The sequence below is a fragment of the Astatotilapia calliptera genome, chromosome 9 (assembly GCF_964374335.1).
Source record: "Astatotilapia calliptera chromosome 9, fAstCal68.1, whole genome shotgun sequence".
NCBI lineage: Eukaryota > Metazoa > Chordata > Actinopteri > Cichliformes > Cichlidae > Astatotilapia > Astatotilapia calliptera.
Window position 1 is genome coordinate 16,406,733 of NC_137430.1, and position 26,199 is coordinate 16,432,931.

General features: G+C 41.2%; 2 protein-coding genes and 1 long non-coding RNA gene across 5 annotated transcripts in view; 1 reads left to right on the top strand and 2 right to left on the bottom strand.

Moving 5' to 3' along the window:
- myripb (myosin VIIA and Rab interacting protein b) overlaps positions 1–1,448 on the bottom strand; it is a 131,590-nt gene extending 130,142 nt beyond the window's left edge. For all 3 annotated transcript variants that reach the window (XM_026179407.2, XM_080306460.1, XM_080306459.1), the window contains exon 1: positions 1,214–1,448. The gene's annotated coding sequence lies outside the window, so the exon portion shown is untranslated. The remainder of the gene's footprint in view (positions 1–1,213) is intronic.
- Positions 1,449–7,613: 6,165 nt separating this feature from the next.
- Positions 7,614–11,941, bottom strand: LOC145430931 (uncharacterized). The gene is made up of 3 exons (XR_013911268.1): positions 11,784–11,941; positions 8,024–8,129; positions 7,614–7,946 (listed from the first exon to the last, which is right to left on the bottom strand). It is a non-coding gene; the product is annotated as an uncharacterized LOC145430931 (long non-coding RNA).
- A 2,699-nt stretch (positions 11,942–14,640) lies between these two features.
- On the top strand, positions 14,641–20,108 carry LOC145430932 (uncharacterized). The gene is made up of 6 exons (XM_080305971.1): positions 14,641–15,246; positions 16,940–16,987; positions 18,629–18,739; positions 19,055–19,171; positions 19,446–19,526; positions 19,621–20,108. The coding sequence occupies exons 1-6, from the start codon at positions 15,124–15,126 to the stop codon at positions 19,669–19,671; spliced, it is 531 nt and encodes a 176-aa protein (XP_080162097.1). The 5' UTR covers positions 14,641–15,123; the 3' UTR covers positions 19,672–20,108.
- Positions 20,109–26,199: the final 6,091 nt, after the last annotated feature.

A 26,199-nucleotide genomic window follows, 5' to 3' on the forward strand; every position in this document is an offset into this window, starting at 1 on the left:
TTCTGTGATTTTACTGCTGCTTAAAAAAACATCTTGTTTCTACTTTCTATGAACATAATCAACCAAAATAAAAGGAAAGAGAAGGCTTAAAAAGCATGGCCTGTTTTCCCACGGCTCAGCTGGTCCAAAGCAGCCATCCATGGTCAATATGGCAACAAATGTTAACTCTGCCAAAGAATATTCTAACATCAAGACCGTGGGAGCATTAAAATCCCCACTGAGCTCACGATCACTCGTCCCTGTTTGACATCTACCTGCTGTGTCACATCTATCACTAACAGGCCAATTACCACTTTATGCAGAGCAAGACAAGAGGCTGCGGAGACCAGACCGTGAAGACACACAACACAAGGCATTAACCGTGAAGTGTTAAAATAAAAACAGGTGCTGATTAAATCTGCCTGGGTAATTTTGGATGTGACTAAGTGTTGAGCACTACTGTAACATGAGCACTAAGTGTGATTTTTTTGCTGGGTGATCTTCATTTTTCTTTGAATGAACGCCTCAGAATAGCACACTCATTCATTAAATATTTGGGGGAGTGTCGCCCAAGTGACCCAGGTGTCCCCAAGTGTTACTTTCAACAGGTGACGATCGGCACCACAACAACAACAAAGCAACACAAACAGCTGCACTGAGAAACAGCTCCCTGTACCTGCACACCAAACTCAGAGTAGCAGCCAAGTAAGGATTTTTCCAGCTTACATTCCTGGGGATTAAAGTTTTTTTCCTTCTTGCAGTGGCTCAGACTCAAAAATGTGACTTTAGTTGTTTTTTGATGGCTTACTCTGATTAATCCGAAGAGTCTTAGTTTCTCAATTTAAAGAGATGAGTCACGCCGTGCGTTGCCTGGACGTGCTTTTAGTTTCCAGCACTTGTGATGATGCAAATTCACCTGCACCTCGCAGGCTAAAAATACCGCATTTTTTCCCCTCATTTAAAACCAGCACCTATACTCATCTCACTCGGGCTGCCACGTTAGCTGCGATCGCATGATGACATCTGTGCAACAAAGATCTCCTGTAGCTCTTGCACGAGCAGCTGGGCTGGCAGCATTTTCATACTGAGGTATGCAAGAATCGCCGAGCCGTTAAATCGTGCATCTCAAAATCAGCCACCTGACCGAGGCTCCTGCCTCTTACGCCTGTTCATTATAACGGGCTAACGTTCACCTCTTCGCCTATTCGGTGAGCCGGTGTGGAGAATCACTTACACAGGATCAGTGGGAGCCGAATGACCGCCAGTCACAGTCTCTTTCACGTTATTCCAGATAATGAGAGAAAGACGCGGAGGGGATGCGCCTCTGCAAGTGTAAACTTCCGCGACACCTGTCCGTCTCCCAGATACTTTTCCTCTCCTGCCCCTCGGTTAGTCAGCTTATTGTGTTTCCACCCCCCATCACCACCACCACCCCCAAAGCAGCGGACGTAGGAACCGCTGAATGGGCGATCACGAGGTTTGTATTACACGGAGGAAGAAGGAGGAGGGAGGGGAGGACGCACTGCGAGGGAGGTCAGGGATTGGCACCCAAACCTTGATTCTTCCCTGGTGGCGCACAGCGTGAACTCATATTTAGGGATGAAATTTTCGAGGTTGGAGAGAAACTAGTTGGGGCTGTTTCCGCGCTTTGCTGACGCAATATCACATTTCATTTTTCTGCAGGCACCTGGGCATCCCGAGCTCCAGTGTTGGCACTGATGCTCATGCATGGGGAGAGTTGGGGGAGGAGGCGCTGTGTTGGCTGACTGCTTCATTCACAAAGCCATTCACTGTGCAATTAACCAAAGAGAGGGTGAGGCAGCTCGTCCCAAGTCTCTGTCAGATGGATCAAATCGTTAGATGACTTCACTCTTGCAATGGTCTGGCTTAATTAACTTTCACATAAGTTACGTAATGCACTAATTAATTACTTTTAAAACCCATTTCAAGAAAAGATTTGAATATAAATTGTTTTTCATAAACAGATGGACTTTAGAAAATCATTCCAATTCCTGCATATCCATTATTAGTCCTGCCTTGTGCTCTGCCAAAGCACCACAGCACTAAAACCTGGCTGCTTGTTCTCTGTATTAGTGCTCTGTCTTAGGAAATGCTGACACTAGTGCCTCACAAAAACAATTTCTGGGCTGTTGCCCTACATGCTTTTTTGCAAAATAAAGAGTTCACCTAACTTTGCAATTACGGGCTACTTCGCCTGTATTATAAATCAAGCCGTGCTGATGCTTACTTTATTCTAAGTGTAATTAAAGATGCTGGATTTGCAGCAGATGTTGCCAGGGCAATTTTTCAAAGTCATATTTTATCGCACATACTAAACCCTGTTTTCACTTATTAGATAGATTATGTACTGGAAAAATGGAGGCCCCACCGTTGATCTGCAGGCATAGAGTACTGTTCAAAAGTTTTGAGCCACCCTTCTTCATATTTTGCAGGAAAAGGGGAAATAGAGGTAGTCATTTATTAAAACATGTGCAATTATTGATGGAAATACACAATATAAGTTGTTGTTTGTTTGTTTTTTAGGAATTGTGCAATTCTGACAAGCTAAGTTTTTGTCAAGGTTTTTGGGCATGGCCTTGTTGGCACGAAAAATTATCCCTGTCAGATTGTGTTAACATCGGAATTTGATGTAACCAAAGAATTGGGAGAAAATTATGTGTTTTTAGTAGCAACCGGCTACTAGTTACATGTAGAGACAACACTGGTTCAGTCCTTGTGTTAGGTGCATTGTTGATGCTTGAATGATTCATAGGTCAGTGTTAAGTGGCTTAACAAGCAAAAACAAAAACTGGTGAGAATGGTGAGGTACAAGAGCTCGACTGAGCATGAGTGAAAAAGCAGCCAATGTCCAAAAAAGGACTGGAAAGACCTTGAGAAATCCTGGAGAACTATTCCTCAAGACTTGCTGCAGTGGCAAGTCTCTCTTTAATTATACTTATTCAGACTTTAAAATGGGTTGTGAATGTCAAAGTGTTATGTTTTTTGCATATTCAAATGCAACTAAAGACCTAAACTGGACCCAAAGACGCAAACTGGAAATGTGTGTAATTAATTATTCTAATTAGAACCTCAATGATTTTTAAAAGATAATTTCCAGGCTAAAAATAAGCCAGACGTCCCAGCTCTAAGGCTGCGATAGTATGGCGATGCATTAGTCCACATGGCATCTGCAAAAGCTTAATTAACGCTAAACACTATATACAGATGTTGTACAGATAATGTCTTTTGCAGAGAAAGTCTTTTGGCACGTTGAGACCAGAACTGTTGAGGAGCTGAGACCCAATTTAAAGCAAGAATGTGAAAACGTATTATTTTTATAACAGCAGCTACTGTTCTCCTCACCTCAGCTCACAAATGCTCACAGATGATGCTTAAAAAAGAGTAAAATAGAGACATGCCGCAGCTTTTTTGAAATGGGTTGTTGGCATTAAATTACTTCTGACCATAAACTGGAAATATCATTAATGTCAGTTATTCTTTTGTTACCTTCAAACTTATTACTTACCTTCTGTTTTGAAATAGATAATACCGCAGATAAAATTATAGTAAACAATACATCATTAAACCATATAAAGTGCATCACTGCAAGACCCCGGCGTATAAATAAATGGACTTAGCAATTATTTCTAGATGGTCACGGTTGGGGATTATTCATTTTGCTTCTTTAACTAGAGTGAATATGACTGCATGCCTGATATTCAGCGGTTCACTTTAAACCAAGCGTGCTTGTTATGGTTCAGTGCTTATTGCTTGGAGATTGCTTTAAATAACTTGTCTGGCTTGTTAAACTGTGGTTTTACTTGCTTTGTCTGCAAGCTTTAATTAGACCATGGGAAGCAAACATGTCTAACAAATATATTGAAACGTTCTACCTGTGGACTATTATAACAAAGGCGAGGTAGGGGGTGCTAAATTGACCGTGTGTAGAAGTTCAGCAGGATGGCCAATTCTCTGCATAACATAAACTGCAATTATCTTGTAATGGGGATGCAAGAGTCAGTTAGTATGCATATCACAGGGATTAAACTAAACTGAAAGCAGTCAAGGAGGATGAAGCATCAAGACTCCCAGTACTATTCCAGTCTGGTATTGTGGGTCACTTAGTATGGAGCTCCAGTGTGAAGCTGAGGGTCATTCTAAGGTTTCACGTGCAAAATCCTCTGGTCGTAAGCGCATGTAAAAAGCTTATTAAAAGCTTTACACTTAATTCTAACGTGCATGCTTCATGTTTTGCTGCTGAATCACTCTCTATATGACCCCGCATTTACCTCAAATCTGAGGTGAGCAAAGTCGGTGAGCCTGGGGTGTTTTAGGTTGTTAAAATGTCCTATTGAGAGCTGCCATAAGCTCATCATGTTCACAAGTGGGAACTGTGGGAATGTTCGTGCAGTCATCTTCTACAGGAGTTGTGTGAACGTGCAGTCAAACAGGTAAAGCCTGCTGAGGAGTTATGGCTGAAGTGGAGCAACAGGGACGGCAAAGCACACCCCCCTTCTATCCATGTCACATGCTGAAGTTACAGCGTTCATGTGTGCACAAACGCAGCTGTGTGGGGGTATTATTTGCTGTGACAGTCATTGTCTTTATGTGTTTGGAAGCAGATTATAGCTCCACATTCTCAGCGATGGCATTTCAGGTTATTGTCCTCTGAGGGCTTCGCTGCACTGTATATGATCTCGTCCGTTGGCAAATGTCACCCTTCAAAACCATATAAATGGTCTGTGAATCACAATCCCATTTTTAGCAGGCAGAATGAGTTGATCCATGACTGTTTTGTCAGGGAAACTCGTAACTGTTTTGGGGGTGGAAAACACAACAATTTGTACTATAAGTGGAAGTTTACAGGCACAAAACACTTACCATTGTGAATCCTACCCACTAGGGAAAAAATGACAGGGTGTTAACCAACGTCAGCCACCAGGGGGCCTTCAAAATGTAACCTCACTCAAGTTATTACGATAATAATATAATAGCATAGTTTATGAAGACACAAACCACTATGTTTTTTTAAACAGGTCATTTAAAAAAAAACATGTTTTTCACATACAAAAGCTTCACAGTTTCAGAGGTGGTGATGTTTTCGAAACAACAACCCCATGAGTGATTTAGTGGCACTACACAAATCCCTAAGATTAGCATCTTCTGTGATTCTCATCCAAACATTATTATTTTTACTGCTTATCCATTTAGATAAGTGTAAGTAATAACAGCAGTAAAAAGAATACGATTTATAAATTCATGTCTTTATTTGATTTATCTGTCTGCTGTTGGGCTTTTATACCCAGTGATGCACAAACAAGAGTTACATCATTCAACTGCAGAAAACCACAATACAATATAAATACAAAACTACAATAAACACACAGGCATTAGCTCAATAAAGATATGCACACAATTACCTCCAAAATGATGAATAACTGAAATATTTAATAAAATTTATCAAAATGACTCCAGCTTTACTTTACATTTAAACCAACCTTTGACCTCTATTTAAAAAGATTTAATAGACGTAAAAGAAGGAATCAATTTCATTTCTGTTGGAAGTTTATTTCATAGATGAAAAGCCTTTATGGAGAATGTCCGAATTTAGATCTGCAATGTAGTATTTTACAGTCTGCACAATTTCACATGTACTCGGTAAAAAACGCCGTGACTGTGCATCCAGGAAGGCAGCAGGTGCGTGAGATGTACTTACATAAGAGGAAACTGCTTTTGCACCTGCGACAATCACCAGTCAGGATATCCTCAGTGATCCATATATTGACCCAAACCTGTCTCTGTGTCCTCCGGGTAACAGAGGAAATATCCTGCTCCTGTTGACTTTACTCTATGAATTAGTTTTACCTGGGGAAGCTTTTCCATTTGGGACCACTCGTACAGTAAATTACTCTCGATGCTTGCCACCAAACATGGTGGTTTCTTCTTCCACGAGACATTTCAGAGGTCATTTAGAAGCTGAACAGAAAGGCAGCCTCATAATTACTTTGATGGGAGATTGCTTAAATAATCCACTTTCCTCCAATGTAACTGTTCTGGAAGATCAGAATATCAGTAAGTGTGCTTTAATCTGGCTGCTCACTCAAGAGCAGGACCTTTGCAAAGCAATGTTGAATGAATGTGCACTTTATGTTTGCATAAAAATAGAGAGCATGACTTTGCAGGAGAATATCTCTTGAGTAGGAGATCAGCAAGATGTTGCAAACCAGCAAGTAAGATGCTTCTCGATCTCAGGAATATAATTATTCAAAGCATTTAGGAGCTGTAATTGCCTCATGTATCTACATAACTGTTAAAGGCCTAAAATGCTACAAACCTCAGAGTATTGGATCAAAGCTCCTGTTTAATCCCCATTATATTTGTGTGTTAAACCCTCTGCAGTCTAGCTCCTAAAAGGAACAAAATATTTGCCTCCTCTCGATGCTTTCGCTCACTTTACTTCCTTTCCAACATATAGTGTCTTGCGTTAGTCAGTGACGAAGTGGAGGTGAAGCCTCTGCCTACTCAGCATGACTAATTGCCCATAAGTGGCCATTTCAGTGCTGGAAACAAAGCATCGCAAACAGCAAACAAACACTGTGAGTCACTCTGTGCATTGTGGTTATGCACTGTGTGGATTAAATGGAAGAAAATGCATTTAATCTTGTAAAGTACAGACAAAATGTGAGCTTTTTTAACGTTTGATATCTTTACAGCTGATAAACAGATAAATGGATTTGGCATTTTTGTGGTTGATGAATACTTTTTCTTTTTTGTTAGAATTCCCCGGAGTGACGGAAGGGAGTCATTTCCCCTGTTACAGCTAATAAAGCACTAATTGCCCTCTGGGTTGGGACGTGAGTTATGAGCAGGAGCTGAGGTAAATCACTTTTATAATGGAAAACAACAGCCTTCCCTTCTGGTTACACTATGTACAACTCAACCAGTTAGCAAGTTAGCAGTAAAATACCTTCAGAAGAGATACTCAATGAGGCTGATTTTGAAGACAGGTTAGCAGAAATGCAACGGAACTGAGCTCAGAAGGTTGTGGAAAGTAACATTTTTTTGGAGGTTTTATGATTCACATGGCAAAATGATTTAGATTCAAACTCATACTTTAAGACGCCCCCTTTAGCCTCCACTAACCCCAGACTAATTCTTTTTCCTTCTACTGTTTAGAAACGACAACATATTGACAGTCTGGTCAGTCTGCTCACAGACTCTATTAGTCACACAGCACAGAAGCCTGCTAACTCCCCTCCTTTCCTGTGTTTATTTCACAAATGTGCATGAGTGAGAGTAAATTTGCCAGCCACTCCACTTCCCAGTTTGCTTGCCAGCAGTTTTCTCCAGCCAAGTTGAGCCACAGCTGTTTACAAAGAAGGTGTTTCTGTTGCTACAGCCAGTCGGCCTTGGATCATAGGTTAGTAGCACTTATTAATGCACACAGTACATGTAACACAGACATGGCTCATGATTATTTTCAGCAGTCGTGCACCCGTAGCAACGATGAAATGTAAATGAATCAATTATGCAACTTCATCTCATTTTGTGTTTTAGCCCAGACATACAAAGTTTTCCACAAATCCAAGCTTTGTTATGCAAAAACAAACTGAAAAGACACTGATATCTTTTATTTGTATTTTTTCTGGCTTTTATTTCGGCATTTTTTAGCCCACTTTAGTGGTTTTGGATTCCACAGCTTTAACGTCTCAGTTTGCTCTCACCACTCAGATCAATGAATCTTTTACAGACCAGCTATATCATGAAGTGCTCTCTGAGTAACACTACTGACTTTGTGCATGTGTCACATTTTTTATTTTCAGTTTCAGGGGTATTCTCCTCTATTCTCAGGAGAATAGAGGAGGAATAGGTGGTATGAGTGAACCGTGGCACATTATAAAATGTAGAAATCGCAGGAGTTTGAGGGGACGTGGCAGGATTCTTCTTGATGGCAGTACTGAGATCCTCTGTGTAACAAAATGAAAGATTATACTATTGCGGTCCAATTACAAGCAACAGGTGGCTAAACTTGACTTTGTTTTACCTTCTGTGACAGGCTTGGTTGAAGCATTGACCAGGTACAGACTCCAGCTTTACTGAATGTGTTGTGCAACGATATTATGGGAATATTACACAGCACTGGCCTGAACCTGCCGAGGAATAACAGTTAAGGATACCACATTAACCAAAAACAAAGGGCATTGCTAATCCAGTGTCATAATAACAACAACAGAAATCATACACGCGTGTGACTTGTGACCGAAAACACAATGGGAGGGGCCCCTTTCCAATGCCATCACTGTGTTTACTACCTAAAAAGCTAGTTTCCAGGTAGGTTAAAGGTCTTGTGGAACCTGTGGGGAGCCAGTCCGGTTGTCACTCTTTATCTGGTTGTCACCATATCAGGTCTTATATGTCTAAAGACTGTTAAGCTTCTAACATCACATCCAGAAAAAAACCTGTTCTTTATGGATCCATATTTATGTAATAAAGATGCACTGTGACACTAATTGCTCTCCGATTATAATAGGTAGCCTAGTGTCTGTAGTGCTCTGTGTATGAGTGTGCAGCTGGAGAGGCTAGTGGAGTGGTGTGCATGTGAAACCGAAGCCCATCCACACCTTGCCTTGTCTGCTCTCTCCTCTCCTCAAAGGCTTCAGCCCTCAGCGGCATTTGTGTGAATCCAACTTCTTGCCGCCATGGTAACCAGAGCAGAGAGAGGATTGGATATAAATGAGAGAAAGTGAGAGGCCATGACCCGAACATCACACAGTCTCCCATGATGCTGTGTTTAGTATTCCGGCTGAATGAGCAGTGCTCACTCTGCTACAGTAATAACTGGACAATTTGGACTTAATTATCACCTTCCTACTTACTTCATTGTTTTAATAAGATACAACACTGATTATAGTATGACCGTGTTTTCATGAATCTTATGATCCGTCCTCGGTCTCTTTTACACGATGCTAATTGTGCAGAATTATGTTGCAGCAAATTGTTTGAATTTTACTTTCATAAATCATATCTGAGCTGATTCCACGGATTTTCTTGCATGCTTTTGCATGATGGGCAGGATTAGTTCATTTCTGTGTCTCTGCATTATTACATTATCAAACAATCAAAACGAATGAAGAGCAAAGTGCAAGTAACAGCAAAAGTAAGATAGATATAATTGTAGATGTTTGTCTTTTGCCACATTTGTTTGGAGCAAGCGTTGCTGAGTCTTTGAGTGCAAGCAAAGAATGATGTAGGAATGCAAGATGAGCACAAAGAATTCTCATTTCTGTGTGAAGCGACTGAATCAGAGTCTTTTGACTGAGTTAAACTCGCACTGGGTTTGTGGGGATTTTTTTGTTGTAGTTTGCAGAAATTTGGAACCAAAAGCAGACTCTATAGGCAGGTGGGTTTAACATAAAGTTCACCTTTAATGGTGAAAAAAACAACAGACCAAAATCCAGAGAAACAGAATATGTAACAGAATTCAAATACAGGGATGGAGGGGAACACATAGGAGACAAACACATTGTGACAAAGATAAAAGGAAACTGAAGTTAATAAAGAAGCAAAGGCCTAACTACGGGGGAGGTAACAGCTTGGTGCACAGGTGGAAGAATCTGAGATAAGGTGCTACAAAATACAAGGAACAAAAGACTAATATAACATAACTAGAACAAGAAACACTTCGCACAGGGACGAAGACTGGACAAAGAATTACGGGGCACACCAGGAAAACAAGAATTTAACTCTTATCCTCATCCCATCCTGAAATTAGCGCTTTTTATCCTGTCTTCCTCCCATCATCCCTAACCAGTGACAGCATATGGCTGCCCCTCCCTGAGCCTGGTTCTGCTGAAGGTTTAGTCCTGTTAAAATGGAGTTTTTCCTTCCTGCTGTTGCCGAGTGCTTGCTCAAAGAGGGGTCATTTGATTGTTGAGGTATTCTCTATTATTGCAGGGTCTTTACTTCATAATGTGAAGCTCCTTGAGCTGACTGCTCCTGTGATTTTGGTGCTATGTTAATAAAATTGAACTGAATAAACTCTACAACATATCTATGTTCAGAAAAAAAAAAAACTAAGAAAACCTAATGACAAACCTAAAGCTACAACCATAAGGAAGGTAACCAGGGAATAATTGTTAAACAGAATGTAAACCCAGAGACTCGGATCACTGTAAATACAAGAAATCAAAAAGTAAATCTCAGGAAAACTGTGACAGTTAATTTGCCCTTCATGAAAATTATTTTTCAGGCATTGCTGTCTTAAATATTTCACTAAAAGCCATGTAGGCTGAAAACAAGCCTATTATTTTATTCAATGTGGAGTTTTTTGTTTTGTTTTTTTGTTTTTAATTTATTTGAATCATCTGTGTCAGTTGTTTTTATTAGTCCAGAAAGTTTGAATGAAAAAGTCAGATCCTAAGGTGGATCTTATTTTTTCAGTTATTGAAAACAAGCAAAAGAGGCCCTCTCGTGTGTGTCACACACTTAGAGGTTGGCATGAGCTGTGTCATGAATCAAAAATATGACTTCTGTGGATTTAAAAAGCATCTCCCTCCTGTTTCACAAAGGTTATGAATTCCTTCCTCTTAAAACTCTTAAAAAATCATGTCTTATATTTTCTGACTTTTTGAAAATGACAACTAATTATAATGTGGCATCCATAGCTAAAAGAGTAAATTTCTCCTTCAGCCTGCCTGTCAGGGAAGAAAAAGAAAGTGGGAGGGTGCTTATCCTGAAAATGTCAGTGCACACATTTACTTGCTTATACTAAAACTTAAAAGAATCCCCTTTAAAATAATCAGAAAGTGCTTTTCAGCATCCTGTTATTTGTATTCTGTTTCAAAATGCAAATGGGATATTTTCCTGATTTTATGGGCTAATATCAAATACTTTTCTACAATTTTAAAGCCACACAATACATGTATGTATATGTGTTAAAACATTTGGGACGTCATGTTTCCACAGCCCCGATGACATACCATTTAACAGACTATCTACACAATTAATATTTTCTGTTCCTGTGAACAGAACCACACAGAGATGGTACAGGTGTGAGACTAAGGGCAAAAACTCTTGCTAACTAATGATAGTGCATTTAAGATTAACTCAAAGAGTTGGGATAAAAGGAAAATCCAGACTGTAATCACTCTTTGTTCAATGACAAACACACAAATTGCAGCACAGCTGTGTTGTTTTTCCTGAGCCTCATCTTTGGCTTCCTCTGCACTTTCCACATGATAGCACTGAAAGCCTCACTGCTATTCTTTCCCTCACACCTTTCACATAGCTGTTACCAAAGCAGCAGCACACAGAGAGGGGGGGAAAAAAAAAAAGACGACAATGTGCTGTAGAGGAGTATTGATTCGCAAACAGACCTTAAGGTTGTTCGCTTGTACAGAGAGGTGATGGATGGAATATGAGTTGCAGTCTCTCATTTCTCAGCAGAGGTTATAGTTACACGGCCCTGCACTAATTATACACACACGGAGTCCATTCATTAGCGTGCTACACGTGGGAGATCTCTTCATGAGCGACGTATCTGCACAAAGCAGCAGAGACACGCTGCTTTCTGGTGCATGCCTAAATGGAGGCTAAATGGCAGCATGAAACAAACAAGCTTCATCCTGGTGAAGAAAGAGGCTAATTTATTATTGTGTTAGAGCTTCATATCATCTAAAAGCATTTGCTAGTTCAGAATGGGCGTTTGGAAGTTGACAAGACAACACACCAAGTCAAGTCAGTGGTACCTTATGTGACAGAAATCTCTGTTATTTTACTCATATTTGGTTTTAAAAAGCTGTTACCTGCTGATTTTCCTTTAGCTCTGGCAGAAACATGAAGACCTTGTATGCACTTCATGGCGGTGCAGAAAGCATGAGGAGGTCTGGGTTGTTTCTGTGTGGCGTGTGTGTGGGTTTTCACCAGGTGCTCCAGTCTCCTGAGCCCCTGCATGGTGGGCTAACTGTTGATTCTAAATTGACTGTAAGTGTGGATGTGAGCGGGTGTTTGTTTTTGTGTTAGCCCTGTGACGGCCTGGCGACCTGCCCAGGGTGTAATCCCACCCACTGTCAGCTGGGATATGCTCCAGTCTCCCCATATGGAGAGTTAGCTTTGGTTTTCCTGTTTCAGTGAGACCTGAAACACTGGGGGAAAACACTTACACATTCATTTTCTTGCACGGATGCAAAATATTTAGCTGAAGCCCACAAAGGGTTAGCTTAGCTTAGAATAAATACTGAAAACAGGAGGAAATACCTCCTTCAAAGGCAACAAACTCAGGCAGTCCCTGCCAATGGCTAAGAAAGTTTGCCACATAACCCCGTGACCCCTAAAACCACGTCTTGCTTTTAAATACTGTTTTTATACAGATTATACAGACCACATTTATCATGTTAAATGCTGAGCTTTATAAGCAAGGTGGGCACTCTTTATGCTCTGCTCAGCTAACTGCCTCCTGAAATAGGTGCAAATTCATGTAAATCTTAGAAACATCTTCTTCCTCCAGACTTTCCCTTTAGGGGTCACCACAGCGAATGACCTTCCTCCATCTGACCCTGTCTCCAGCATCCTCCTGTGTCACACCAATCCTCACTACATCCATGAATCTTTTCTGTCCTCTTCCTCTATCCACTATCCCTCCTCTGCCTTTCCTTTACAAAGTTAACTTTGTTTTGGGGAACAAAGCAAGGAAATATACATCCCAGAAATACTATATAAAGAAATCTTATAGCTGTCATAGTACAAAATCCCTCATTACAGTAAAATAACTTTAACTTGGTTTACCGTTAGCCCCATTATGTCAATAATCTTTGCATTTCAGCAGAAGGAACACTCATTCTAATAACAGTTCACAGCCAAGTCCTGCTGCTGTTGACATCATTACAATGCAGTGCTGAACACCATAACAAAACTATAAAGGCCAATTTTCTGAATATCAAAACCTGGACAATAAAGTCACTTGGATGGATTTAAAGGAAAATGTTTTATAGCACTTTTCACAAATAAAGCTGTAAGAGTCGACCTTGCAAAGCATCCATTACCTTATGAGTCACTTCTCTTAATCCAGATGTTGTTACCTAAGTCACATTTTCTGTTTTCACTCATCTGTCATGCTGCTGCCAGTCAGTTTGGTTTCCTACCGTCACTCGCACGAAAACACATTTCTGCAAGTATTTATATCACAAATTACCTGTCGTCAAATCCATGGTTAAAGACACGGGGACACTTTGTGTACAAAATGAGTGTTTTTTTTTTCCTACAAGGTCAAAGGCTGCTCCCCATAGAGCATCATCACCAGACACAGTGACAGCAGCTGAAAGCAGAGATACCGATGAATGACACTCCCTGTAGGGGAGCAGGGAGGGGGGAGAAATAGAAGTGGTTCTGCATAGCAGTTTTACATACTTAACTTTCTGAGATGCTTTAAAAATAGTTACTTTAAAGCTGAAAGCGCAGAATGAGTAAAAGATCGTGTAGACTTAAATGACTCTCGCCTAATGTCTTTGGCCACATTGAGGTCTGTTTGATTTAAACTTGTAATTTTCTCAACATGTTTTCATACACAAAATCACCTGCTGTTTTAAATTAAAGCACAAAGTCTGATTCCCATTAGGAATGACAGCAGAATTAATTACCCAGCTTGTCGAGCAACATGACTGGCATGTTTGTCCGCCAGCAGACTTGTGAGGATTGACTGTCGAAGCAGCGCTGGTTACTTTTCTACCCATCTCTTCCCCTTTTCTTCCTGACTAAACATCGCCTTCATCGATTCACATCATTAGCTCGCAGCTGTCTAGCCAGTGGTCTCGCTGAACCTCCTGGGAAAAGGTTCGCAACAACATGTCTTAGGCAGCGTATCTCAGGAAATATAGGAAAGGGAGCTGGAATTCAGAGCTGGGGGATGAAAATAAATAACCATGTTTCATTCTCGCCACTTAAACCGTGGCTCACTCAGAAATGCTCTCACAATCTTTTTCAAGTTGTCTGAGTGAAAAGCTAAATCTTTCCCTGATACGCAAAGTAGTATGAGTGGCATGTGGGCTTGACTCGGACTGGGAATAAAATTTATTTGATTTCCATAATTTTCCCAGCAGTGCATGTCCTACTGGGAGGCATTTCCTCTGTGAGCGAGCGCCCAAGGCTTGACGAATTTAAAGTAGATTCATTCTCTCGCCCCCTCTCGTTTCTTTTTCCCATCCTGTTACACACCTTGACAGACTGTATCCACTCGTGTACAGCTTGTCCCATCATGAGATGCAGTCTTTATGTCTTCCAGCGTTTTACCGGCAAATAAATTCCTGCAGAGAACTGCCAAACCCTTAAAAATGATTGCCAGTTCATTTAAAACATACTTTTAAATTAAAAACAAGTTCCTGTCTCTGTCTCAAACACTCAAAAAAATAAGAACTCCTCCCAAAACCAGGAAAAAAAAAGGTATCATGTTTTTTTTATCCACATCAGACAGTTGTGATTAAATCTGGTTTGCCAGTGTTTAGTCAACACTAGTCTGGAGGCTGAAAGATGAATTAACGGTGTCTGTGGCTCCTGCATATTTCACTGAAAAGTCTGCTGAAGAGTAATTACTGTAATTCCTTAACGGCTCACTGAAGTGTTTGGATCCGTTAAGGAACTTTATAAACAGTCACAGGACATATATGTCCCGAAAGCGCAACGAGAGAGAGATGTCTACAGAGCCGGGAGACAAATTTGCTTCATGATGCAGGATTTCTTCAAACTACCACTTTTTTATGAGTTATGTACAGAAGTCTGACAACACAAGTTTCCTCTCTGCGTTGGTGTTTTTTAACACACACACTTTGGAAGCTTTTACACTGCAGCTTTAAGTGGAAAATGGCCTTCATACTCCCACTTGGGTCGGGGTAGCTGGGCAGGGTGGGTGTTTTCTTTCTTTCTTTTTTTCTTTTTCTTTCTTTTTTCAAACCAAGGCCCCTCAAGATGTCTGACATGTTTCTGCAGGACCACAGGCCACTGGTTGGCGCACAGCAAAGGCTTGTGGTGGGCTGTTTGTCTGTGTGAAGCTGGCATAGCCTCCTGTTCCCCTGCATCTGTTCCCCATTAGCAGAGCCGAGAGTATAAAGCAGGGAGCTGACAGGAGCTGAGGACAGTCTAGTTCCTGCCTGGATCATGGGGTTTACTGTCTGGCTGTGCGTGCTGTGCCTGCAGGCGAGCCTGCTGTCACACGCCTTCGACTGCTCAGGAGCAAGCCGGGGAGAGCTGTGTGTCAGCGGACAGACCGCAGACGGACAGGTAAGAGACGCACTTCTAATGGATGTGATAGTTAGCAGAAGACAAGGGCATTCATTATGTATCAGTCATCATCTCTGCTGCCGTGACACGACCGGGGTAAGTACAGCCTGTTTGAGCCCATTAAATGCTGTTTGCTTGCTGTTAAGCGACATAATAACCAACTTTTAACGCAAATGAAACTGAAAAGAACTAAAATTATTAGGCTCGTGTAAAGTAAGCGTGCTTTAAAAGTTGGTGATACGTCTCTAATGTTGCGTTGAGGTAGATTTGATTCCAATTTTTACTATAAATTTGAGTTAAAGTACAAACTAATAATACAAAGTAGCTGTTTGTAGTCTCTTTTGTAGAAATAACCCATATCTCCACTCACTGAAAGCTTTTAAAATATGTGTAGCACATTTGTTACTGTTCACCAGCATTTTCTCTTATTAAATATGAAGAAGCTTTGGATGATCTCATAAATGGAATAAATGTTTTTAAAAGTTTGCACTTTAAGTACAAGTTCCATACTTGTTTCATTTGTTTCTGCTCAGACACAGCATGATTAGTGTTTATATAATAGTTTGGCCAAAGGAAACCAGTAAGTTTGCTGGAATGTAAGTATGTCCAGTCTGGCTCCTTTAGAAAAAAAAAGGCTGCTGTGGCGATTATAGTGGCCAAATGTGTTTCGAATGGATGGAGACGTGTACAGTCTGACCCTGACCTGTGGAGACATATAATTTTTTTTTCTTCTTACAGAAACAAACTCTCATTGTAATGGTTTTTACAGCCATAATGACACTCCACCAAAAATATACCCTTCTGTGGAACAAAATTCTTCAGCTCCCCTTTTTTTGGCTTTTCATGTGGCTGCTGCCTGTTAAACTTTAACTTCGTGGTTAGCGTTTTGCTGGGGACAGTCCTCATGTTCTGTCCAAAGTAATCACCCTCATCTGGACAATGCATTTGACATCAGGAGGAGAGAGAGGGATTCTCACCCACACATGAAAGAGTCTGAGTGGGGAATTCTGTTCCGTGTGATTTAGTTTGCGCCACATATGTGCTCTTCTGCAGCAATTATTTGTAATGTAATTACAGCACACGCAATTACAGGCTTCATATGTGGTGGGAGCTAACTAATACCAGCAACAGCATCCTTTTCAGGATATATTTGCTGCATTTGGTTTAGTTTACTTGCGTTTCCCTTTTCTCACCAAAAGGCACTTGTGTTTGTAATGGAGTGGTATACACTAAATGTGTAATTTATGGGACTCGTCAGCTCATAATGTGCGCAGCAGCAGAAAACTGGATGGATTGTGGCAGGGTCTGATGAATATCCTAAACATACACACTTAAAAAACATAGCACTTTACTTTATGAGGTCATCAAGAGCCAACAGATAACAGCTGCAGCTTTATTCTGTTCAGACGTGCTGTCTTGTTTGGTGATTGGAGTGCTGAAAAATGACTTGTTTTGATGAGTTATAACATAAATTATGATGTATTGTTAGATGGGGCAGTGTGGCCTGGTTCTTCTGGGATAGGAGAGTATTTACACACTGTGAAAGTGACTGAAAATCTAATCTCATTCACAAATAATCACGCAGTCATTGTCATCAGTGGAGAGAACAACTTTTCCCAGAAGCCACAGTAACTGAACTGTACTGGAAAATGAAAAATAAAGCATGAGTGTTGACTTTCTTTTTTGTCCCCAGTCAGATGATCAGACGCAGCAGAGGGGGCTGCCCTTACCTGAAGGACTGGTATGTGCCACTTCCTCTTTACTTTCACATCTTATATCGAATTCTTTAGTTTGCTTTTGAAGGAAACCTTCTCGGAGGAGGTCTAAACACAGGGAAACTGCTTTATGGTCACAGGAAGTCCACTGCTGAAACAAGATAATGAAAAACACATAGTGGTATAAGAAACTGAGAAAGAGAAGACCAAGACTTATAGAGGGGAATTAAATGGTGTGGAAAGGGGTGGCTGTGACAGGCTCATTTTTCATGTCTCTACGCCAGAATTAGTCACTATGTTTTTGTGTGACTGACCCATTCTAGGGAAAAGTGGTATTTTTGAACATGCTGAGGGAATGTATCTAAGTTTGGCACATACAGGCAAGAATAAAACACCTTACAAAGGACATTTTTGGCCATAAGAAATCATAAGACAAAATCTTGCACAAAATCTAATAGAATAATGTATAAAGTGATAGGATTTTATAACTAAAAAGATTGAGAACTTTATTTTAACAGTAATCTTTCATGTCCATCTATTAAACTACGTCAAAAGCCTTACTACATTTATCTTCCTGTTAAAAGGGAGTTTTTCCTTCCCACTGTCACCAACTGCTTGCTCATGATAGTAGGGTTTTCTTTCTAATATTGTAGGGTTTTTACCTTACAATATAAACCACCTTGAGGCAACTGCAGTTATGAATTGGCACCGTATAAATAAAATAGAACTGAATTGAAACACGAGTTTGGACAGATATGGATATTACTGTCAGTCCACAAGTTGCAGATCTTATTTTAGAAGGCAACACATAACTGTGTTAATCAATGCAAACTGCACGACTAGATGATTGGGTTACTGATAGAAATGGTAATATGATGTAACTGTCACAGAGACATCAGGCAGTGAACCTGCGAGCTCACAAGAGCATTGCAGCATGTGCATCCCTGCAGCTTCAGATATAGAAACAAACAATAATGTATGCATATTGCAATTAACCTTCAGCTCTGAAGTGTACAGCTGTTGTGCCACAGCCAATTGTAAAATATTCCATCCCACAATGCTGAAAACAGAGGCAATCAACAAAATGTAGGTCAACAGCAATCACTGTAAGTACTTTAAATGGCATCGCGAATGATTGCGAGACAAATATTTTGCAGCTAACATAGTCATCTTTGTGTTCAGCGAAATGGAAAAAGAGGAGGAAGTATTATGCTGGAAATGATCTAGTTATTTCCACACTTGTGTAACTTTGTGGTAAATTTGTAACTGTGCTGCAGACTGTGCTGCAGGGCGATGACTCCACGAGCCTGTGCCGTTTATTCCCCAAAGTCCCAAATGGCAAACAGAAACCTGTTGTTTCTCAAAGTGCCAATCCATTTATTTGGAATTTGAGAAGCTTAATGGCAGACTTTATTTTCAGCAGATTGATGCAGGAAGTGGTTGGACCAGTAACAATAATAATGTTGCAGTTTCCTCCTTTCAATGTTGCCGCTTGACTTTAAGCCTTCTCAAAGAACAGAGGCTGGATGTGACCAGGAGCAGGATAAGGAGAAAGGGCCAGGCTCACAAACTATCCACTGCACACAAGACTTGACGCACGTTATCACACAGAGTAACAGGAGTTGTTTCCCTCTGTGGTTGTGGTTGTGACTGTCTCATCGTTGTAGGTTTTCTTCAGACGTAAGAGACAGTTGGAGCGGAGAGATCACACCCACCTGAGTCACTCCAGCCTGCCCGGGGCCATCTCTGTCAAAGGCTTCCCTAAAACTCTCATCCAGGTAAATCATTCTTGTTACTCACAAGGGAGTCAGAGGGAGAAAAAGCCTAATGCGGGGGAGGTGGTGACTGGTTCTTAGTGGCGGTGGCAGCTGCCGCATGGTCCAGAGAAGCTTTAGTCATAGTGGATCATATGTATATGCTGGGGGAAAAAGAAGAAAAGAAACCACATTTCTTACCAACTCAGTAAAAGTAAAAATGAAAGCATTTGTGTTAGACCAGTGCTTCACTGAAGAGGTGACAGCTGTGAGATGGTCACAGCAGAAGAAATGGATGTGTGCATGTATGTACTAATCCCTGTGTCCGGGGTTTCTTAGGCTGATAGGTCCCGGCGACACTTGGTTACAGCTGCAAGCAAGAAAAAGACTAAGCGTAACAAACTCCGCCCTGGCTCCTTCTCTCTCATCATCAATGAGAAAACCACCCCCGTACAGGTGAGTCTCCATGGCAACCTCTGTGCAGAGAAACAGCTGAGGCCGGATGTGCAAGCAGTCATAAGGCCACCTTATATGGTTTTATTGACTCAGATTGGTGTGCTCACCTGTATAATCTGTCCGAAATTGCTTTTTTTTTTTCATATCGGGCAATCATTCAGACGGCGGCGTTTCAGTTTTTTGAGTGTGAAGTTATAATATATGCATGAAGATGCAGAAATGACAAATTGTAAAACGCACTGTAACACCGATTTGTCTGGGATCGCTTTTTCAGTTGACCAGAGTGAGGAGACAAGTGAAGCTCGATCCAGCCAAGAGGGGGAAATCGGGTCGCTCTGGAGCTTTCTCTGTCCTCGTGAGTCATTTACAGTGTTTATTATCCTGCACGCTGCTTTAAAAATAAAACTCTGGCGTGCTGTGTTTAAACGACGTGTCCCTGTGCTCTCCAGGGGGATCCTCAGACCGATGGACAGAGCGACAGAGCCGAATGGAGCACATAAAGGACAAGAACTGGAGAACACACAAAGAAAAAAGTTTCTTGTCATTCTTGCAAAACCTAACAAGGGCCTGCGCTCAGTAGAAATGTGTCCAGATGTAACCCCAAAACGTGTGGAGAAACCGATCGCTGACATGGACAACATTCCCAGTAGAAAAACCTCTGTTCTGTTCTTCTTGTTCTAACTGTAAGCTAGCTTACATTTATCAGCTGGTCTACATTTACATGGATACTTTTATATATAGTTTTTAATTTCTAATATATTCCTGCATGTTGTTGTTTTTTTTTTCATCACAAAAAGATCCTATATTAATATTCTTCTTTGCCATTTTGTTGTAACCTATTTAATCACAGAATCCTTATGAAGATTGGGGTTATATTTTTGCAGAAATCTCCTCTCCTGTGTTGTTGTATCAGGTTTCAATAAAAGTTAAGAACAGACGTATGGAGTGGAGGTTTTTTAATGTTTAAGCACTTCATGCTCCACTGGAGGATTGCACACATTGCCCTTTTGTCCCCCCAGAATGACTTGTTATGTTTCTATTCAAATATGAAGGATTATTAAAAGGGGAGTATCAGGTAAGCTGAAATGCCACTAAACCTTCAATTACAGATGGCAAGTGTTACAGGTATAGTACATTGCTGGCCATGAAAAGCAGCAGGATAGACCAACAGGAACCTGAGAGACTCCATTAGCATTACAGCAACCAAGGGCAAATGTGAGAGAGAGAGAGAGTAAGAAAAAAAATCCAAATGTAGTCCACGCCATCTGTTTCAGGAGTCAGACTTTTTTTTCTATTTTAATATCTTGTGTCATTTTTAATTCATTTGGCCATGAATGGAAACACATTATGGTCTAAACCATAAATTCAGTTTGAGTGTTTCTGCAGGACGCTGACGTAAAAATATGCACAAATTCACATCTTTTGTGGGCTGCTCCGTATTTTGGTAGATCAGATTTAACAAACACCTGCGTCACTACAGTGAGGAAAGCTATACGGGAATGACTTAATCGATGAATGAGGGGCTGAAAATCAAAGAAATAAAAATGAAATATGTACAGAGAAAATCCCAACTAGGAGGAAATCTGATGGAGAAAACAAGCCATGCAATCTAAGTGAATAGAGTGACTCATCCTCCTCTCGTTTACTGATCAAAGCCCACAGCTCATGACGTAGATACACGGTGCTTACACTCTTTTTTTATGGTTTTATAGACCCATACAGAGGCAAACAACAAAAAAAATGCTATTTATTCACTTGGAATTTTCCCCAAAGCACATAAACGGCACTAGAAATGCTTCAGCAGCTCGCTCTGGCAAAATATAGACACGCATAAGGCCTGGAGCCGGTCGTTCAGTCACTGGATAACCTGAATTAGCTGGTTGTGAGGGGCCTCTGTATCGTTTTCGTCACAACCCACAGCAGCATGGCATCCTGATTTCTCCGAAACACTGATGCAAATTAAGACCAATATCTGATTAATCCCATTTCAGAGCAACAAGACAGACACAGCCCGAGCCGACTCCTCTGTAAACACACAAGCACATAGATTTCTGTGACAGCTGCCAGCAGGATATCATTTGACAGACTGTACCCTTGAGCTAATGCAGCCTGGGAACTCCTTATTGATGACCTGATAGAACAAGGGGGAAAAAAGTGTTCTCACTATCACCAGACACGGATGCTTTGAAAATAGATTTCAGCTTTATAAAGTCATTTTGTCTTAATGATATAAATGTTAGTTTGAGGGTGAGTCCACACACTATGCGTCATCGTGTGTGGCCAACACAAAGAGATCCTCGTAGATGTGTTTTAGTCATTCGTTGCGGTGGTGACACTGATGTGTGCGGTGTTGTTTCCACTCTGCTTTGGCTGCAGTCATCCCTTTGAGAACAAAGCTAATGTTAATCACGGCTAAAAAAGTTACACAGAAGCACTGAATCTATAGAACTGTGGTGAGAAAGCAGAGCCACATGCGAGATTTTCCCATAAAAGCTCAGTCATGTTCATGCATGTAGTTTGTGGCTTGCAGTCAACATCTTCAATTTCTGGAAACCACTACGTAAGTATTAGTTTCTTGTTGATGAGTGCATCTCTTCCCAAACAACATGCAATGGGGCAAACACAGTCAAAAGCAAGTTCTGTGAGAGTCTGTCCTTAAGAAAGTTAGGCTGATTTTCATAACAGTATCAACTTCTGTTTTGTTTTATTTAAAGAATTAGGATAGTTTTCATTTTCAATCATACACTATATTGACGAAAGTATTTGCTCATCTGCCTTCACACAAATATAAATGTGAGTAACATCCCATTCTTAATCCTTACGGTTCAACTCCTCTTGGAAAGCTTTCCACAGATTTAGAAGTGAGTTCATGGGAATTTTTGACAGTTCTTCCAGAAGTGCATCTGTGAGGTCAGACACTGATGATGAATGAGAAGGCCTTGCTCACAGTCTCCACTCTAATTCATCCCAAGGTGTTCTATAAGGTTGAGGTTGGGACCCTGTGAAGGCCAGTCAAGGTGTTCCCCACCAAATTTGTGTATCCATGTCTCTATCAACCTCGCTTTGTGCACTGGAGCACAATCATGTTGGAACAGGAAGAGGCCATCCCCGAATTGTTCCCACAAAGTTGGGAGCAGGAAATGATCCAAAATGTCCTGGTATGTTGAAGCATTAAGACAAGATGTGGATTATATATATATATATCAAGACCCAGACCCAGCGTTTTGAGTATGTATATATATATATATATATATATATATATATATATATATACATACATACATACATACATAAATACTGAAAACGCTGGGTCAAAAGACCCAGGATCGTGACAATCTGAGGGCCACATAAAATTTGAAGGTCTGTAGCGATTGGCTCTGGAGAAAGTTGGCTAACGTTTGCTGACCCCGATTTTACGTGGGCTATCACTTCTTGGCTTACTTACAGTTGCTTCCACTTTGTTATAATACCATTAACAGCTGACAGTGGAACATGCAATAGAGTGGAAATTTCATGACTGGGCTTGTTGCACAGGTGGCATCCTATCACGGTACCAAGCTGGACTTCACTGAGCTCCTAAGAGCAATCCATTTCTTTACAAATGTTTGTAGAAGCTGTCTGCATGCATTGGTACTTGATTTTATACACCTGTGGCCATGGGGATGATTGGAACAGCTGAATTCAATGACTGGTATGGGTGAGTGAATACTTCTGACAGTATAGTGTATACATTTTGGTAATAACAAACTTATAATCCCAAATCTGGGAGTGAAAGAACAACAAATTTAGATAATAAGACACCAGAAGCAATTCAGATATGCCTGCTGTTGTTGCGCTCATATTTCCACCAATTAGAGAAAAAAAATCTATTACATCTAAGCAGGAGCATCCCAGAATGATGAATAGACATATCAGTAGCACTCCTCAGAGAGCTCTTTTTTGGCATGATGACAGCACAGACTTCAACTGCAAAGACAATATCTGTTTAATGTAATTAGGTTCCACAGACATCAGATGGGCTTTTTTGCCACTTTTTTTTCGCACTCTTTTGTCTGTGTTTGTCTGTTGTTTTCTTCCCGCTCTTGCTTTGGCACATCTACCCTTTCTTGCTCACCCACTGAAAGCCAGGTCATTCCTTGAGTTTTCTTTTTTTCCCTTTTTTTCCAGTGCTCTCTTTAGCCTGGAATGAGAAAGCATGCAAACTCTACCCTCTATTTGTGAGGCAACACTGCTAACCACACAGTCACCATAGTGTCCATGTGGAAAATGACTCAAGTGAACTTAGCTTGATTAGCCAGGGCTTTTGGTGCTTACCTGATTGTTTTCTCTGTACTCCAGATCTTCCTAGACACATGTGACTCATGCCAACCAGAAGAAAAAGACACGCACACACTAAACTGTCAACACCACTCACAACCACTACCCTCCCTATACAACCTTTGTCCTACTTCACCCCCTGCCAGCTTTGCGCTGACCTACGAAGCCTGCCTGGCAGTTATTACAACTTTGTCTTTTACAATAAACACCTTCAAACCATATGTTCAGTTATAAAATCCTCATCATCTCTGGAAGGTTCCTAAGTGTTGAAAAATGTTTTGCATTACTGCAGGCAGCACGTGGCAGTAACATACACCCATAAGATGGTGCAAGTTACCCAAATAATCACTCTAAAAAGAAAGGTTACTTAGTTACTTTCTGAACTTGCTAAAGTCATTCAAACAGTTTCCATCTGCAGTGAAAATTCAATGATACATGATACAAACATTGAAATTAGGTCTCATCTTCTCACAAAGTGACTAAATTAGTGTATGACAGCTTGTGTTTATCACATAGGCCAGCTGTTTGAACTCTACTGATTTTCAGACTTTGGAAATTCAGCTAATACAAATTATGGCAATGTTGATTAAACATTTCTTAAAAGTGGCAAAAAAAATGCTGCAGACCCTCTGTAATGTGCAATTTCAGTGTAGGCTGACGGTCAAGACAAGGTACTCCCCACTCAGTATTCCTGGGGTGATTCTCATCTCTCCTCTGGTCCCGCAACCGCTGACCTTAGACTGCCGCCACACTCGGGCTGAATTTGACTCCTTCTCTTCATCTCCTGTCACTTCCCATCAGATCAGATCAGATTCAGGGCGTTGGCTGTCTTCCCGCACCTCTTCTGTCTCTCTTCTGTGGACTGACATCACCTCCCTTGAGCAGCTTCTCTAACTCTATCTGTCAAAACTTCCTCTAACTGCTGTCACATTGGCCCAGCCCTGTCACATCACTCTGACCCTAATGAAGAAAAGGCAGAGAGAGACGGAGAAAAACAGATGTATGTTTGAGATTTGCTAAACCTCAGTATCATTGTTGTAATGTTAGTTCAATATATCTCCCTTCTGCCCTTTAAACATATTTTGCAGCACAAGAGCTAGGCTATTTATGGTCCAACACAGAATTCATTGAATTTTTAAGGCCCTGTCAGCTGATAACAAACAAAGCCTTCATATGCACATCCAGAGGGAGTACCCTGTCCTGGAAAGGTAATGTACAGTCTCTAACACCGCCTGAAATATGACTTTTAATTCAAATTTCTCATACAAATTACAATAATACAAAATGTTATGATAGAATATTGAAGAGAGCCTTGAAGCAACAAGGCTATATTACTAGTGGAGTATAATCCTAACACTTAAACCGCTGATGCTGCTAATCATTTGCAACTAATAACTGTAACTAATCATTTGATCAGTGCATTAGTGATAAGCCTACAATGACAAAAATTGACTAAAACTGCATTTTAAAATTTTATTACAAGTTTGTATGCTAAACATAAAGGTCAAACTTGATGATTAGCATAGATTAGCTTAGCTTAACAGCGAAAAATGTTGTTTAAGACATCATATTATGGGGGCGCTAGCGAGCCAGCAATGGAGTAGGACGTGTTTCTGAAGGCTCCCGCTAACAGAGTTTCAGAAATAGTTTTTTTTTCAACCTACAAAGTCTCATTTTATGTCACAGGGGAAGCTAACAGTTTTATATACTATATTAAAGCTTCATTCGAGACAAAATGGCATCTAACCTAAGGAAATACAAGTACACCGGAGGAACTGCGGCTAGGCCCGGCGCATCCTCGGGCGAGAATACCAATGGTGGCCCAAGGGCGGCGCCCGGCTCAGCGACCACTGAGGAACGGGCTCAGCAGAGCGATGGGCGCTTTGTGGACACTGATGCCCTGAAATTGGAGCTTCTTCAATCCATTAAAGATGATATCAGCGTGGTGTTAAAAGAAGAACTCAGGAATGCACTGAAAGAAGATTTTGATAACATTAGGGCTGACGTGCAAGAAGTGAAAAATGAGATTGCTAACAATACGGCGGCAGCGCGCGCTGAAATGGATGGAGTTAAGGCCACGGTGAAAGAAGTAGAGGACGGGCTGTCAATGTGGAGCGATGAGGTGGTCACCTTGCAATCTACGGTGAAGACTTTGAGGAAGGAGCTATCTGACCTGAAAGATAAATGTGGTGACATGGAAGGCAGGATGCGGAGATCCAATATCCGTATCATAGGGGTCCCGGAGGGCCCGGACTCGAGCTCCACCACGGCCGTATCCGCGCTACTACGTGAAGCGCTGGGTATGGATAAAGATGTTATTGTCGACCGCTCACACAGGAGTCTGGCCCCGAGAAAGCCGGGTGGCAACCCGCGGGCCATCATAGCCAAGCTTCATTACTACCAGGATTGTGTGGAAATTCTACGCCGTGCCAGGACCCAAGCTCCGCTGAGGTTCAATGGACAACCGATTGCAATATTCCCGGATTTTACGACCTCGGTGGCCCGAGTTCGGGCTGCTTTTACAGAAGTCCGGAAACTTCTCCGTGAGCAGGAAGGTATCCGTTTTGGGATCAGGTTCCCAGCGCGACTTTGTATCACGCACAACGGGGAGGAGAAAGAATTTCTGGATGCGGCGAAGGCAATGGAATATGTTAAAGAACATATTATCAACGTCTGAGGAGGCTGCGCCTGTTGCTCTATGTGGGAGCGCC